The sequence below is a fragment of the Lampetra fluviatilis genome, chromosome 59, assembly GCF_964198595.1.
Source record: "Lampetra fluviatilis chromosome 59, kcLamFluv1.1, whole genome shotgun sequence".
Classification (NCBI taxonomy): domain Eukaryota; kingdom Metazoa; phylum Chordata; class Hyperoartia; order Petromyzontiformes; family Petromyzontidae; genus Lampetra; species Lampetra fluviatilis.
In genome coordinates this window covers 7,889,344-7,904,398 of record NC_136333.1, presented here as the reverse complement: position 1 = coordinate 7,904,398, position 15,055 = coordinate 7,889,344, and the positions used below count along the sequence as shown (strand labels likewise).

Sequence of the window (15,055 nt, the reverse complement as noted above, 5' to 3'; positions counted from 1 at the left end):
GGTTACTAAACCACGTTATCGTAACATCGTTGCTTTTGTTATTTTTGCTTCATAATTAGTTGAAGATCGATGCGTCACAGTTTCGATTTTCGAAGCATGTCGTCAAATATTGTTGGAATAAAAAACGTATAAATGTAAGGCCTCGACACAGAGGCGTTGTTTCTCCGTGTGCATATGTGTGTCTCTCTCTGTGTGTCTCTGTGTTATCTCTCTCTGCTTATGTGTCTGTCTATGTGTCTCCGTGTCTTGTCTCTCAAATTTAGCAACGTGTATATCGTTTTAAAATGACATCCTTTCCCCGTGTAGTACGAGTGATATATGGGTCTTAGGCGAATCGGGTTGCCGGCTGGCCGGTTAGCTCAGTTGGTTAGAGCGTGGTGCTAATAACGCCAAGGTCGCGGGTTCGATCCCCGTACGGGCCACGGTAATTTTTATTTTAAAAAATATCAAAATAATATCACTATTCATACTCTTTGGTTCTTTCGGTAAAGTCACGTAGGTATAAAATATAAGAATTTTTTTGTAATAAAAAATTATCCAAATATAAGAAAAAACTTTTCATACATTTTTTTAAATAAAAAATTATAAGTAATAACATTTTTTTTAAATCACGACGTTTCGGAAGCAACACAAGCTTCCGCCATCAGGTGGGAAAACCACAGCAAGAAATACAATTACTGTAGTGGACAAGAGCCGTTCGTAACAAGATATTCCTTGCTGTGGTTTCCCACCTGATGACGGAAGCTAGGGTTGCTTCCGAAACGTGATTTAATTACATTTTTTATTACTTTTAATCAACATTTTTTTTATTAAAAAAGTGCTTTCTTTTATTTTATACCTACGTGACTTTACCGAAAGAACATTGCAGTCACGAAAACTTAAGATCTAAACTAACACCACTATTCATTTTTAAACGATAAACAAATTGTTTTTATTTTACAAGGTAAGGCCCTCTGAGCTATATAGCTTTTTTAGAAGCTACTTTGGCCACAAATTATATCCCAATTAAGTGGCTTATCGTGTGTAAACGTATCGCAGCCAAAGACTCTAAACGCGTAGTGATGTCGATCCTAAATGTGGAGGAAAAACCCGGAGGACCCGGAGAAAAATCCACGCGACCACGGGGAGAGAGACACGCAGACTCCAAATATACAATATGGGACCTCTTTAACATTTTGCCGGAAAGGTTAAAACCTATTCTTATATTCTCATATCCAAATGTACAACAGGCGTCAGCATGCCTGTCAACCCTTTATCAGTGCCCTACCTTACTCCGACCTTATAAATCTCAACGTTCATCCTACAAAGTCACAAGGGAGAAACACAAATAGACAAAAAATTAAGTTTCCAATAAACAAAAACAGTTTAATGCATTAATTTAGATAATTGGTGTCAATGATGCTACGTATGATGCTGCTGTCTGTGATCTTGCATGCCCTCCCCACCCAGCCCCACCCCTCCCTCCCACCCCCCACCCAGCCCCACCCTCCCCACCCAGCCCCACCCCTCCCACCCCCCACCCAGCCCCACCCTCCCCACCCAGCCACACCCCTCCCACCCCCCACCCAGCCCCACCCTCCCCACCCAGTCCCACCCCTCCCACCCCCCACCCAGCCCCACCCTCCCCACCCAGCCCCTCCCCACTCTCTCCACCCAGCCCCACCCTCCCCACCCAGCCGCTCCCTGCACGACGGACACAATAATCCCCTGTGGGCTGGTGTAACCAGGAGGTTCCTACCAGTAATATTTTCGTTTCATAGTTTATTGATTTATCTCGTGGCGTAAAGTCTTACTGCTGGCAGTCGTCGCTAGAGGGAGACATCTGCCCGGGTTCAAGCTGCAAAGGAACGTGGACGGCGAACGTGAAGCAGCAGCAGCATCATCAGCTGCTGCTGCTGTTGACTGGGTGAGTGTCACAAGATGTGTCTGTACAACTACACACACACTGACACATTCATATACAGATCGCCTCCTCCGCCCACCCAGTGTAGCCTCAACAGGCTGTAGGGACAAGTGCTGTTAGCGAGCACCTATGAAGGCCGGCACCGTGGCACACGAGGGGGTGGGTGGCCAGCACCACGCCCGGCCGCCTTTGTCTCCCCAGTGGTGATGTTTACACACCGCACCAGGTACTCATTTGAGGCTGAGTCGACCTAGGGTAGGCCCAGGACCGGTTCAGATAATCGTCACTGCTGTTGGTGGCCGTGAACGGGAATTGAACTGGGGACGCCAGGTTCGCAGCACACGAACCACTACACGACCGTTCCCCACTCACGAACACACACACATACACACACACATACCCACACACACACACACCCCTCCACACACACACCCCCACACACACACACCCCCACACACACACGAACACACACACGAACACACACATACCCCCCACACCCCCCCCACACACACATACCCCCACACACACGAACAAACACACATAACCCCCCCCACACACACGAACACACACACACACGAACACACACACACACCCCCACACACACACACACACACCCACACACACACACCCCCACACACATACACACCCACACACACCCCCCCACACCCCCCCACACACACACACCCCACACACACACACCCCCACACCACACACACACCCCCACACCCCACCACATACACACACATACCCCCTACACACACATACCCCCCCCCCTACACGCGTGGGCGTTTCCTCACGAGGGGAAGGAGTTGAGAGCGCCAGGATTGAGACTCCTGGCGCCCCGCTCCACTCCAGAGTTCATCACCATCACCACCACCTCCATCACCACCATCACCACCTACACCATCACCACCATCACCACCATCACCACCATCACCACCTACACCACCACCACCATCACCACCACCATCACCACCATCACCACTACCACCATCACCACCATCACCACCACCATCACCACCATCACCACCACCTACAACTCCACCACCTCCTCCACCACCTCCACCGCCATCACCACCGCCACCACCACCTCCACCATCTCCATCCACCACCACCACCCCCACCACCATCACCACCTCCACCACCACCACCGCCTCCACCACCATCACCAGCTCCACCACCTTCTCCATCCTCCACCACCTCCTCCTCCACCACCTCCACCGCCATCACCACCGCCACCACCACCACCTCCATCCACCACCATCCCCACCACCACCTCCACCACCTCCTCCTCCACCACCTCCATCCCCACCACCATCCCCACCACCATCCCCACCACCACCACCACGTACGTAGCGCATCGCTTGCGGGGCACACAGAGACACGCCACGCAGCTTGGGATACGCGCTTCACTACACGCACGAGATTGTGAGACGCAACAGCGTGTCGCGCACACGCACACACACACACTACACACACACTACACACACACTACACACACACTACACACACACACTACACACACACTACACACACACTACACACACACTACACACACACACTACACACACACTACACACGCACACACTACACACACACACCACGTAGATTATACACAGCCATACACGTCACCATATAGCTGACCACATACACACCAAGTAGATAAACACACACAGCTCAACACACACACACACACTACACACACCACACACACACCACACACACTACACACACACAATCCACACACTACACACACACTACACACTCTATACACACTACACACACACACTACACACACACACTACACACACACACTACACACACTACACACACACACTACACACACACACTACACACACACTACACACACTACACTACACACACTACACACACTACACTACACACACTACACACACACACTACACACACTACACACACACACTACACACACTACACACACACACTACACACACACACTACACACACTACACTACACACACTACACACACACACTACACACACACACTACACACACACTACACTACACACACTACACACACACTACACACATTCGCTGTGTAGTTAAAACCAGACGTGCTCTGTTTCTTGTGCAGGACCACGGGCTTACAATTCGCTGGTGAGTACGTCATCCAAGCGTGCAATCAGCTTGCTCACAAGTTTAAACAAATCATCCTCTCGGCTAACAGGAGAGCGCGCCGAGGCTGACTCCCATCCGTTTCAAAGCGCGACCAGCGAAGCCGCCGGCGGAAATTCCACGTTCCCATGGAAGGGGCCGGGCGTTTCGGCGAGATGACCACCGGTCAACTTTTGCGCTGCATGGACGGATCGGTCGTGCGGAGTTGACGCGTGGCGGTCGACGGCCCCGCCGAGCGATGGAGCTTCTCTCTCTCTCTCTGAATCGAGACCGTCCGCTCATTACGGGACTTGCGTTGTGATCACGTTTCAGTGTCTCATTGCCCGTCGCTTTTCCATCAAAAACGATCGTCGCAAATGATAGCGGCTCAGCCAGAGTGGGATCGTCGTCTTCATCATCATCGTCATCACGTGGACATTTATAGCAGCAGACGATTACTCTAAACCAGTGGTTTTTAACTTTTACTGAAGCCTCACAACGCTTTGCTTCTGGATCAACCGACCTCCTGTATGCCAGGCGAGGTAGTTAACATCGCCTATCCACCGCCGCGCCCCCAAGTGACGGTTCTGATTCTGAGGTTCTCAACACCGCTGAGGTTCTCTGAGGTTCTAAACAGCCCTGATGTTCTCCGAGGTTCTAAACAGCCCTGAGGTTATCTGAGGTTCTAAACAGCCCGGATGTTCTCTGAGGTTCTAAACAGCCCTGAGGTTATCTGAGGTTCTAAACAGCCCTGATGTTCTCTGAGGTTCTAAACAGCCCTGAGGTTATCTGAGGTTCTAAACACCCCTGAGGTTATCTGAGGTTCTAAACAGCCCTGAGGTTCTCTGATGTTCTAAACAGCCCTGAGGTTCTCTGAGGTTCTAAACAGCCCTGAGGTTCTCTGAGGTTCTAAACAACCCTGAGGTTCTCTGATGTTCTAAACACCCCTGATGTTCTCTGAGGTTCTAAACAGCCCTGAGGTTCTCTGAGGTTCTAAACAGCCCTGAGGTTCTCTGAGGTTCTAAACAGTCCTGAGGCTCTCTGAGGTTCTAAACAGCCCTGAGGTTCTCTGAGGTTCTAAACACCACTGAGGTTCTCTGAGGTTCTAAACAGTCCTGAGGTTCTCTGAGGTTCTAAACAGTCCTGAGGTTCTCTGAGGTTCTAAACAGCCCTGAGGTTCTCTGAGGTTCTAAACACCACTGAGGTTCTCTGAGGTTCTAAACACCCCTGAGGTTATCTGAGGTTCTAAACAGCCCTGAGGTTATCTGAGGTTCTCTGAGGTTCTAAACAGCCCTGAGGTTCTCTGAGGTTCTAAACAGCCCTCAGGTTCTCTGAGGTTCTAAACACCCCTGAGGTTATCTGAGGTTCTCTGAGGTTCTAAACAGCCCTGAGGTTCTCTGAGGTTCTAAACAGCCCTGAGGTTCTCTGAGGTTCTAAACACCCCTGAGGTTATCTGAGGTTCTCTGAGGTTCTAAACAGCCCTGAGGTTCTCTGAGGTTCTAAACAGCCCTCAGGTTCTCTGAGGTTCTCTGAGGTTCTAAACACCCCTGAGGTTCTCTGAGGTTCTAAACAGCCCTGAGGTTATCTGAGGTTCTAAACAGCCCTGAGGTTCTCTGAGGTTCTAAACAGCCCTGAGGTTATCTGAGGTTCTAAACAGCCCTGAGGTTCTCTGAGGTTCTAAACAGCCCTGAGGTTATCTGAGGTTCTAAACAGCCCTGAGGTTCTCTGAGGTTCTAAACAGCCCTGAGGTTCTCTGAGGTTCTAAACACCCCTGAGGTTCTCTGAGGTTCTAAACAGCCCTGAGGTTATCTGAGGTTCTAAACAGCCCTGAGGTTATCTGAGGTTCTAAACAGCCCTGAGGTTATCTGAGGTTCTAAACACCCCTGAGGTTCTCTGAGGTTCTAAACAGCCCTGAGGTTCTCTGAGGTTCTAAACAGCCCTGAGGTTCTCTGAGGTTCTAAACACCCCTGAGGTTATCTGAGGTTCTAAACACCCCTGAGGTTATCTGAGGTTCTAAACAGCCCTCAGGTTCTCTGAGGTTCTAAACACCCCTGAGGTTCTCTGAGGTTCTAAACAGCCCTCAGGTTCTCTGAGGTTCTCTGAGGTTCTAAACAGCCCTGAGGTTCTCTGAGGTTCTAAACAGCCCTGAGGTTCTCTGAGGTTCTCTGAGGTTCTCTGAGGTTCTAATCAGCCCTGATGTTCTTTGAGGTTCTAAACAGCCCTGAGGTTCTCTGAGGTTCTAAACACCGCTGAAGTTCTCTGAGGTTCTAAACAGCCCTGAGGTTCTCTGAGGTTCTAAACAGCCCTGAGGTTCTCTGAGGTTCTAAACACCGCTGAAGTTCTCCGAGGTTCTCTGAGGTTCTAAACACCCCTGAGTTTCTCTGAGGTTCTAAACAGCCCTGATGTTCTCTGAGTTTCTCAACACCCCTGGTGGCTTTGGATCCTTCGCCGGAGACGGTGGAGGAGATGGTGCGAGTGAGCGAGCGAGGCAGCGAGTGTGTGGGGTGTTCGTGTGGCTTGCCAGGGCGGGCCGTACCATGTGCGAGGCGTGGACCCTGAAGGAGATGGAGGCGCTGGGTGGTGAGAACGGCGACGACCACGACGGAGGAGGAGGAGGAGAGAAGGTCGTGGAGGACTCTCTGAGCGTCATAATCAACCAACTCCGCAACCTGGGACAGAGCGGCGGGGACGAGTCGGAGCTCTACATCCAAAGCGCCGTCCCTCCGAGGTGCCAGCACCATCGTCATCTTCACCTCGTCCCCAGCAGCAGCAGCAGTAGCAGCAAAGTTGAACTGCTTCTTGTCATTAGTTTGTTGTGTTGGTTTCGTACGGTGCGAAAGAAGTTCAACAAATAAGCGTACATATATTTGACACGAATTTCTTTAGAGCCGCTTTTTGTGTGAAGTGCGTTGCCCTTCCCCCGCACTTCCGATTAGCACGGTGGGCTACGTACGGTGCAAAAGAAGTCCACCATACACGTACATCTATACGCTGACATTGTTGGACCGCGTTTCCATCGCCTTCCGTTCAGCGTTCTGCGCTGTCACTAACGTTGGCATTGGAAGCACGATCAGTAGCAGCATTGTTATCATGATTGTCATCGACATTATCATCTTCATCATCAGCAGCAGCAACGTTGGCATATAATAATAATAATAATAGGTTTTACCCTTTCTGGCAACTAAACAGTTGTGTTAAGATTTGAAAACACCAAACTGAAACCTTTTGCAAGGAATCATGTCCTTCATTAACCACACGTACTTGTGGTGGACATGCAAACAAAACGCACGCTCTGGTAGTAGATGACGCATTGCCTTTGAAACTGATTGGTCCACACCAGAGACAGCTTTCTTTAGAGCCTCGTCTCAACCGGTGTTAGACCAGAAGACGCCAAAAGGCGAACATCACAAAGACGATGTCACCGTCAGGACATTCGGAGCTCGAGGAGAGCGGCTACATCAACGGAGGCCCCATGAAGCAACGTCGGCATTGGACGCATGTTCAGTGTCACCGTCACCGTCATTCTCATTACCATCTTCACCTGCTGTGCTTCACAGACACAGCCTGCGGTAGTATTATTGTGCCGCGCCACGCTACGCGAATCGTTCGGAACGATGTCCGACGTTTCGCTCCGCGTCCTGGGAGCTTCTTCTGGCAAAACCGAATTCAGCGGTTCAGTGAACGCTCCCACCGCAGCGGTTTAAACTCAACTGATGATCATCAATCAACCCACCGTCCCCCGCCGCTTCTGTCTATCCTGTCTGAATGTTGAACTTTTTTCGCACTGTACCTTGGCCAGCCGTGCTAATCAGAAGTGCGGAGGAAGGACAATGAAAAAAACACAAAAAAGCAGCACTAAAATAAATTAGTTTTGTCAATCTAGACGATGATTTAAAAGTCCAAAGCTCCCCGTGGCTTCTTAATATCGGACGGGGAAGAGCGTTCCAGACGGCCGCAGGAGCGCATTTGAAAGCGCCGCGTAAATTTACGCGCGTAAATGTACGCGATCTAACCCAACAAACCTCTATTATGGACCTTGCAACGTGTTAGTTCGGCAACCTAAAACCAGTGCAGCTCAGCGAGCACTGGACAGACACAGAGTGACCTCGCAGTAACCCGTCACGACTCGTGCCAGAGAATGTCGCCCATGCTGCAGCTTGCGAACGTTTTTTTTTACCAGACGTCCCGTAGAGTATTGAGCTGCAATAATCGAGCCTTGTCGATATGTTACTTTGGCCACGTCTCTCCCCTCTGCTGCCCCCGGCAGCCCGTACAGCACCCTGCCTCCCCAGTGGAGCCAGCACCTCCCTGCGCCAGCCGAACAGCCCCGGTGCAAGCGCATCCTCACGTTCGCTCCGGACATCCACTCGCAGCAGCAGCAGCAGCAGCAGCAGGAGGAGGAGGAAGACGCGTCGTGTTGCGTCAAAGCGGCCGAGCTGGGTCTCTCCATGCCGTGCCATTACTGCGTCGCCGACACCAACTCGTCCAGCCCGGAGGAGCGGTGCGGCGAAGACGGTGAAGACGGCGGCGGCGTCGGCGTCACCACCGACGTCTCGTACGACGACGGCTGGTCGCCGGCGCTCGCCAGTGCCCACGGGAGCTACGTGGCGGGGCGCCGCCGCCACCACCACCACAACCACCACAACCACTACAACAACAACCACTACAACCACCAGCAGCAGCAGCAGAACCACAGTCATCAGCGGCGGAGGCACGGCGGCGACGAGGAGGAGGAGTTGGAGGCGGGCCGACACCATCGCTGGGACGCAGGTGACACACGCCTGTGCAGAAGCAGAATCAGAAAACAGAATAGGAATCATCTTCTTGGTTCTTTCGGTAAAGTCACGTAGAATGGAAAGAACAAAAGAACAAAATAAAACATAATAAAATAATGATCACGACGTTTTGGCCACAACGCAAGTAGCCGTCCTCAGGTGAAGACCAGACGCTGTCTCCCTGACAGACCTGTTCTCCACCTGAGGACGGCTACTTGCGTTGTGGCCAAAACGTCGTGAGAATTATTTTATCATGTTTTATTTTGTTATTTTGTCATTTCCATTCTACGTGACTTTACCGAAAGAACCAAGAAGATGAATCCCTGCAGTCACGAAAGCTTTAAATCAGAATCGGAGTGTTTATTTGTACCGGAGGAGGAATCCTATGAGCTGTGAAGCTCTTTAATGTTTCCTCCCCGTGCCCTTCCTGGAGCGCGTGGGGCGAATAACGCCGCTGCACGGGCTCTTTCGACGGGTCAGCCGCTCCAAACGATTTGTTTTATTTGACCAGGTAAGGCCCACTCGAGTGAGGCCTACACTCGAGTGGTGTAGCTCTTTTTCAGCAGCGACCTGCCCATCGCAAATGACAGCTCAACGAAGTGGCTCATCATCGTGGTCGCGCGGGAAATGTTCAGCCGAATGGTCGAAACGCGTGACGTCGATTCCAAATGTGTAGGGGGGTAAAATAAAACGGGAGGACCCAGAGAAAAATCCACGCGACCACGGGGAGAGAAAGAGAGAGACACGCAAACTCCTAATATGCATCCATAATAGAGGTTTTTTTGGGTTAGATCGTGTAAAAAACCCCAAAAACTCTATTATGGATGATATTGGTCACGAAAGCCTACGTGTTAAACTCCTACTATACAGGCATCGGTCAGGGTAGGGATGGAACCCGCGACCTCCTGCATACCAGGCGAGGTAGTTAACATCTCGCCAGCTCAGCGGCGGACCCGTTGCCACTTGGTAAACACTCCACTGCTGTTGTCTTTGATCCGTTGAGGGAGGATTGGAGCAGATCCACTCCGCGTCTGAACAGACGGCAAATCGAGTGGATAGCAAATCTAAAACGACGCCTTGAATCCGCTGTTGTTAATCCGCGCGAAAGAAGAAGCCGCTCCCGTGCCAACGTCTTTTTTGGATTGTTTAGCTGTGTTAAGTGGGCAAATGATGGGGGCCACTTTGTTGAGCTATCATTTGTGGCCAGGTCGCTTCTGAAAAATGAGTGAATACCTCGGTGGGCTTTGCATGGTCGGATGGGGATGGCTTCGTGTTGTATTTGTTTGTGTGTTTGGGTTTATTTGTTTTAACTTTCTTGTACGTTTCACTCCTGTCGTGTGTGTGTGTGCTGTTGTCACGTGCTTACCCCGTACCCCCGACTGGACATCTGTGAGTTTCGGAGCTCATCGGATTCCTCCTCCTCCTGCAGTGTCAATACAACATTCTGTGTCTGAGCCTTGCGATGCCGCTGTCGTCGTGTGTTTCACCGCTCGCTGAGGAGGTGGAGATGGAGGAGGTGGTGGAGGAGGCGGCCGTGACGACGTCCGCCACTGGAACCACGCGGGGCCCCCGCGAAGCTGGCGGCTGCTGGAGCCGTTCTCCACCTCGTCGCTCGAAGGAGACGACAGCTTCGAGCTGATCCTGCGCGAGGCCGACGCGGACGAGATGGCCACCGTGCGCGCCGTGCTCCACAAGAAGGAGAAGCGGCGGAGGGACGACGGCGCCGACGAAGGCGCCGACCGCGGCGCCGGCAAGCGCCGGCGGGACTCCGGCCGCTTCTTCTGCTGCTGCCGCCGCGGATCCGAACCGGGAGGTGGAGACGGGACGGGCGGCCGCGACGGCGGGCGGCGGTGCTGGCGCTCGCTGGGCTCGTGCGCGCTGGCGCTGCTGCTGGCGCCGTGCCTGGCGTACGCCGCGTTCGCCGCGCTGCCGTGGAGCGCCGCGGCGCCGGGGAGGGCGGCCGCGCCGACGACGGCCGAGCGGCTGGCCTACGCGCTCCGCTGCGGCGCCCTCGCCCTGCTGCCGCTCGTGCTGGGTGGGTGGGTCGGCGCGGGGGTTGCGGGGCGGGGCGGGGGGGGGGGTCCGCTGGGGGTCGCCGGGGGTCGCGGAATCGACAAGTTCGTGGAGTCGTCGGGGGCGCTGGGGTTGCGACGTTGCCCGGGCGGTTGGGGTCGTGGGGCCGCTTTGTAGCTGGGGTCGCAGAATTGTTGGGGTCGGGGAATCGTCGAAGTCACTGGGGTCGCGAGGGTCGTAGAATCGTTGGGGTCGCCGGGGTCGTAGAATCGTCGGGGTCGCGAGCGTTGCTGGGGTCACCACGACCACGGGGTCGCCAGGGTCGCGGGCACGGATCGATAGATGCTGCTGTTGCGATTCTGAGTTCGATTCTTGGGTTCAGCCGCCCGTGATGAAGGAAGTGCCAGAGGTTGGGATCATGTTCGTGCTGATGAAACCCCAAAAGGGGCGTCAGCGTTTCTTCGACGAGACAAACGCCGCTTGCGAATAACATTCGTTTGGAAAGCCAACAACGGGTCGAGAGAGTCAAATATGTCTTCACGCGTGGAGATGCGGACTGCTGCCTCTATTTGCTTTGTGCGTGTGAGAGGTAAGTCTTGTTCCACTCTCCGCCAAAACGCAGAAAGTGGGCAAAGTGGGGAGCACGGTTGGCTAATCTGCCGGTCATCTCAGTCAGCCGACCCCATGGCGCCGCCCGGGTCTGTCCCGTGACCTCCAGCCAGCAAGACTCCGACACTTCACGCGGCCTCAAAGTGCACCTAGCCTGGCACAAGCGCCGTCGTGACGTCTCCGCCGTGAATGGCGTTTCGCGCGCTGCGCCATGAACCCAGTTCAATTCCCGCTCACGGCTACCAGCACCAGTGCCGATTATCTGGGCCGCCCATAGGTCGACTCGGCCTCAAATGAGTACCCGGTGTGGCGTGTTACCATCAGCACTGGGGAGACAAAGGCGGCCGGGCGGGCGCGTTTCTGGCCACCCAGTCCCTCGTGCGCCGCGTTCCTGGCCGGCACCCGCCACTAGCGGCACTTGCCCCCCCGCCCCCCCGCGGCGTTCCATCGCGAGCTACAATACGCGAGCATCTTTGTCTTTGCATTCCGCCAGGCATGCTGGCGGCGGGGCTGGCGCTGCTGCTGCGGCAGCTGCGAGGCGGTGCCGCGGCGAGTACGTCCGCCGTGCGTGCGCAGCGCGCGTTCGTGAGCGACACGGCCCAGCAGCTGCTGCTGCACCAGCTGGCGGCACTCGTGCTGGCGCTGAACGTGGAGCCACACTTCCTGCCTCTCGTCCTCGTCACGGCCGCACTCTTTGTGATCTCACGGTGAGGGGAGCGGTGGGATGAGCGGAGAGACGCCAGGCGGTGGCTGCCTGCCGTGTATTTGGAGTTTGCGTGTCGATCGCTCTCTGGGCTGGCGAGACGTTAACTACCTCGCCTGGTATGCAGGAGGTCGCGGGTTCCGTCCCTATCCTGACCGATGCCTGTATATTAGGAGTTTAACACACAGGCTTTTGTGACCAATATCATCCATAATAGAGTTTTGGGGTTTTTGCGCGATCTAACCCAAAACACCTCTATTATGGATGTATATTAGGAGTTTGCGTGTTTCTCTCTCTCTCTCCCCGTGCTCGCGTGGATTTTTAATAAGGGTCCTGAGGTTTTCTTTTTTCCCCTCCACATTTAGAACCGCAGCTGGAACCAAACATTCCGCACACGGCGATGGTGAAGCCGCTTCGTTGAGCTGTCGTTTGCGACGGACAGGTCGCTGCTTAGAAGCAGCGACGCAGCTCAAGTCTGAGCCTTACCTGGTAGAATCAAGAATAGATTAGTTTAGTTTTTTACTCGCTAACAGCACTTGCCCCAAATGTGGCCGCTTTAAATTTCCACGTGACAAAAGCCAAGATGGTTGAGCCGTCATTTGTCAATTGGCAGATCGCCTCTGAAAAAAGAGCTACACCACTTCAAGTTCAAGTTCATTTATTAGGTATAGCCCTGTGAGCCATTCGGCTCTTGAATCGGGTGCAACCGCAACAAACAAAAAACTAAAACATGAACAAAAAACATCTTAAAGTGAATATGTGACTGAGTGCAGACAGAAAATCCAAGAAAAGACAGCAAAATATTGCAGAAAAAGCACCGTACACCAACAGTGTGCAAAAATCCCAGTGGGATGCAAGTCAAACAACAACAACCACAACAAGACAACAACCACAACAACCACTCAAGTGTAGGCCTCACCTGGTGAAATAGAAAGTTTTACACCATTGGAACCTCATTTGCCAGTAAATGCTTACCCCGAGCTCTCATACTCTGATGGTGCATTGTCTTTGAGTTGTGCGCCTTTTGGCGTCATCTGCTCCAACCCATGTGAGACTAGGCTCTAAGGAAAGCTGTCTCGGGTGTGGACTAATCAACTTCAAGGACAGGGCATACATTATCAGAGTTGTGGTTTTTGTTTGCATTTTGACTGCAGGTATTGTGGTCTATGCAAACATGACTCCTTGTAAAAAGGTGTCAGTTTTGTTGCCAGATAGAAGGGTAAAAAACCAATTATTATAAAAGAAAGTTTTAGTTCAGCTCGTTAACAGCCCTTGCCCCCAACGGCACGGGGGGGAGGGTGGTGGTGGTGGGGGGGTAATCTCTTATCTTTCCCCCTCCGTGTCTGTGCCCGTGACCCAGCCTCGTGTTCTGGGCCACCATCAGGAGCTGCTACGCCGGCTTCGGCTTCTGCCTGAGCTTCGCCCCGTCGCTCGCGATGCTCTGCCACGCGCTCTACTGCCTCTTCACGCTGGGGCCGGCCGGCCCGCACGGCGGCCTCGACGACGGGGGCCACGGGGGGACGGGGGCCCGCTCGCCTCCTACCCCCCACGTGCCCCCGGAGGTGCAGTGGTGGGGCAGCTGAGCCGCTGGAGACGGCCCGCGGCCCGCGGCGCTGATCGGAGGCCGTGGTGGCCGCCGTTTCGATCTCTCTCTCCCGCCGGACGTTTTACCGGCGGGGTCAAGGGGAGAGGGGAAACGTCCGTGACGGTCGGGGGGGCGGGGGGGGTGGCCGGGGCAGGTGGGGGAGGCTCGCGGACCGAGCGGACGCACAGACTTGCGCTTGGACTTCTTCTGCGAGGAATCCGTCGTGCGGTGGAGAGATGTTAACTGTGGTGAAAGATGTTAACTGTGGTGAGAGATGTTAACTGTGGTGGAGAGATGTTAACTGTGGTGAGAGATGTTAACTGTGGTGAAAGATGTTAACTGTGGTGAAAGATGTTAACTGTGGTGAGAGATGTTAACTGTGGTGGAAGATGTTAACTGTGGTGAAAGATGTTAACTGTGGTGAGAGATGTTAACTGTGGTGAGAGATGTTAACTGTGGTGAGAGATGTTAACTGTGGTGAAAGATGTTAACTGTGGTGAAAGATGTTAACTGTGGTGAGAGATGTTAACTGTGGTGAGAGATGTTAACTGTGGTGGAAGATGTTAACTGTAGTGAGAGATGTTAACTGTGGTGAAAGATGTTAACTCCCTCGCCTGGTATGCAGGAGACCGTGGGGGTCGATTTCGACCCTGACGACGCCTGCTGCTGCTGTATATTTGGAGTCTGCGTGCCTCTCTAATCCGAGGTCGCGTGGATTTTTCTCCGGGCCATCCGGCTTTTCCCTCCACGTTTAGAATCGACGTCACGCGTTTCGAGTCGTTTGGCTGCTGTAAATGTTGTGTAGCTCAGTGAGGCCTGACCTGGTTACAGTAAAAAAAATAGTCAACAAAACACCGTAATGCCCTCTTCCAGTAATTATTTCTCCCCACGTTACATTTTTTAAAACTTTTTTAAAATATTATTTCACTCAATCCATCGGCTGTACGGCCTTCTGGGAGGGAGCATCGTAATACATCGGCAGCATTGGCTCAATACCAGCAAGATATGCGGACCGGTTTCGATATTCAGTGTCTCATCAGCGGAGCCCGGCTTGCTTCGACCAGTGGCCAGTGAACTGTCAGATGTTTCGTAGGCCACGATGTTTAGCTGCAAGCAATGGGTCCTTTGCCAGCATCGGTTTAAGCAAGCCTGAATCTGCTGATGAGACAATTAATGTTGAAAGCAACCCGGAGTTGTTCGTGCATTGAACCAACCGTCCTGGTGAGACGGACTTACAAAATGCGTGCAGCTCATGGGTTGTGTACATTTTAATTCTTTTTTTTCACATTTGTTAAGTCGTGGCGAGACGTTCCCTTTGACCCGTTACATTTGT

General features: G+C 53.0%; 1 protein-coding gene and 1 non-coding gene across 6 annotated transcripts; both read left to right on the top strand.

The window, feature by feature from the left end:
- The first annotated feature begins 348 nt into the window (after nt 1-348).
- Nucleotides 349-422, top strand: TRNAI-AAU (transfer RNA isoleucine (anticodon AAU)). The gene has a single exon. It is a non-coding gene; the product is annotated as a tRNA-Ile (tRNA).
- Nucleotides 423-2,708: 2,286 nt separating this feature from the next.
- Nucleotides 2,709-13,836, top strand: LOC144950759 (uncharacterized). Of its 5 annotated transcripts, none has more exons than XM_078880836.1 (7): nt 2,709-3,251; nt 4,018-4,040; nt 6,562-6,765; nt 8,305-8,807; nt 10,311-10,847; nt 11,928-12,141; nt 13,498-13,836. In XM_078880836.1, the coding sequence occupies exons 3-7, from the start codon at nt 6,575-6,577 to the stop codon at nt 13,718-13,720; spliced, it is 1,668 nt and encodes a 555-aa protein (XP_078736962.1). In that variant the 5' UTR covers nt 2,709-3,251; nt 4,018-4,040; nt 6,562-6,574; the 3' UTR covers nt 13,721-13,836. The 5 variants fall into 5 exon arrangements, with proteins under 5 accessions (XP_078736962.1, XP_078736963.1, XP_078736961.1 ...); XM_078880837.1 differs by having other exon boundaries at nt 2,709-3,331; XM_078880835.1 differs by lacking the exon at nt 2,709-3,251 and having other exon boundaries at nt 3,457-4,040.
- Nucleotides 13,837-15,055: the final 1,219 nt, after the last annotated feature.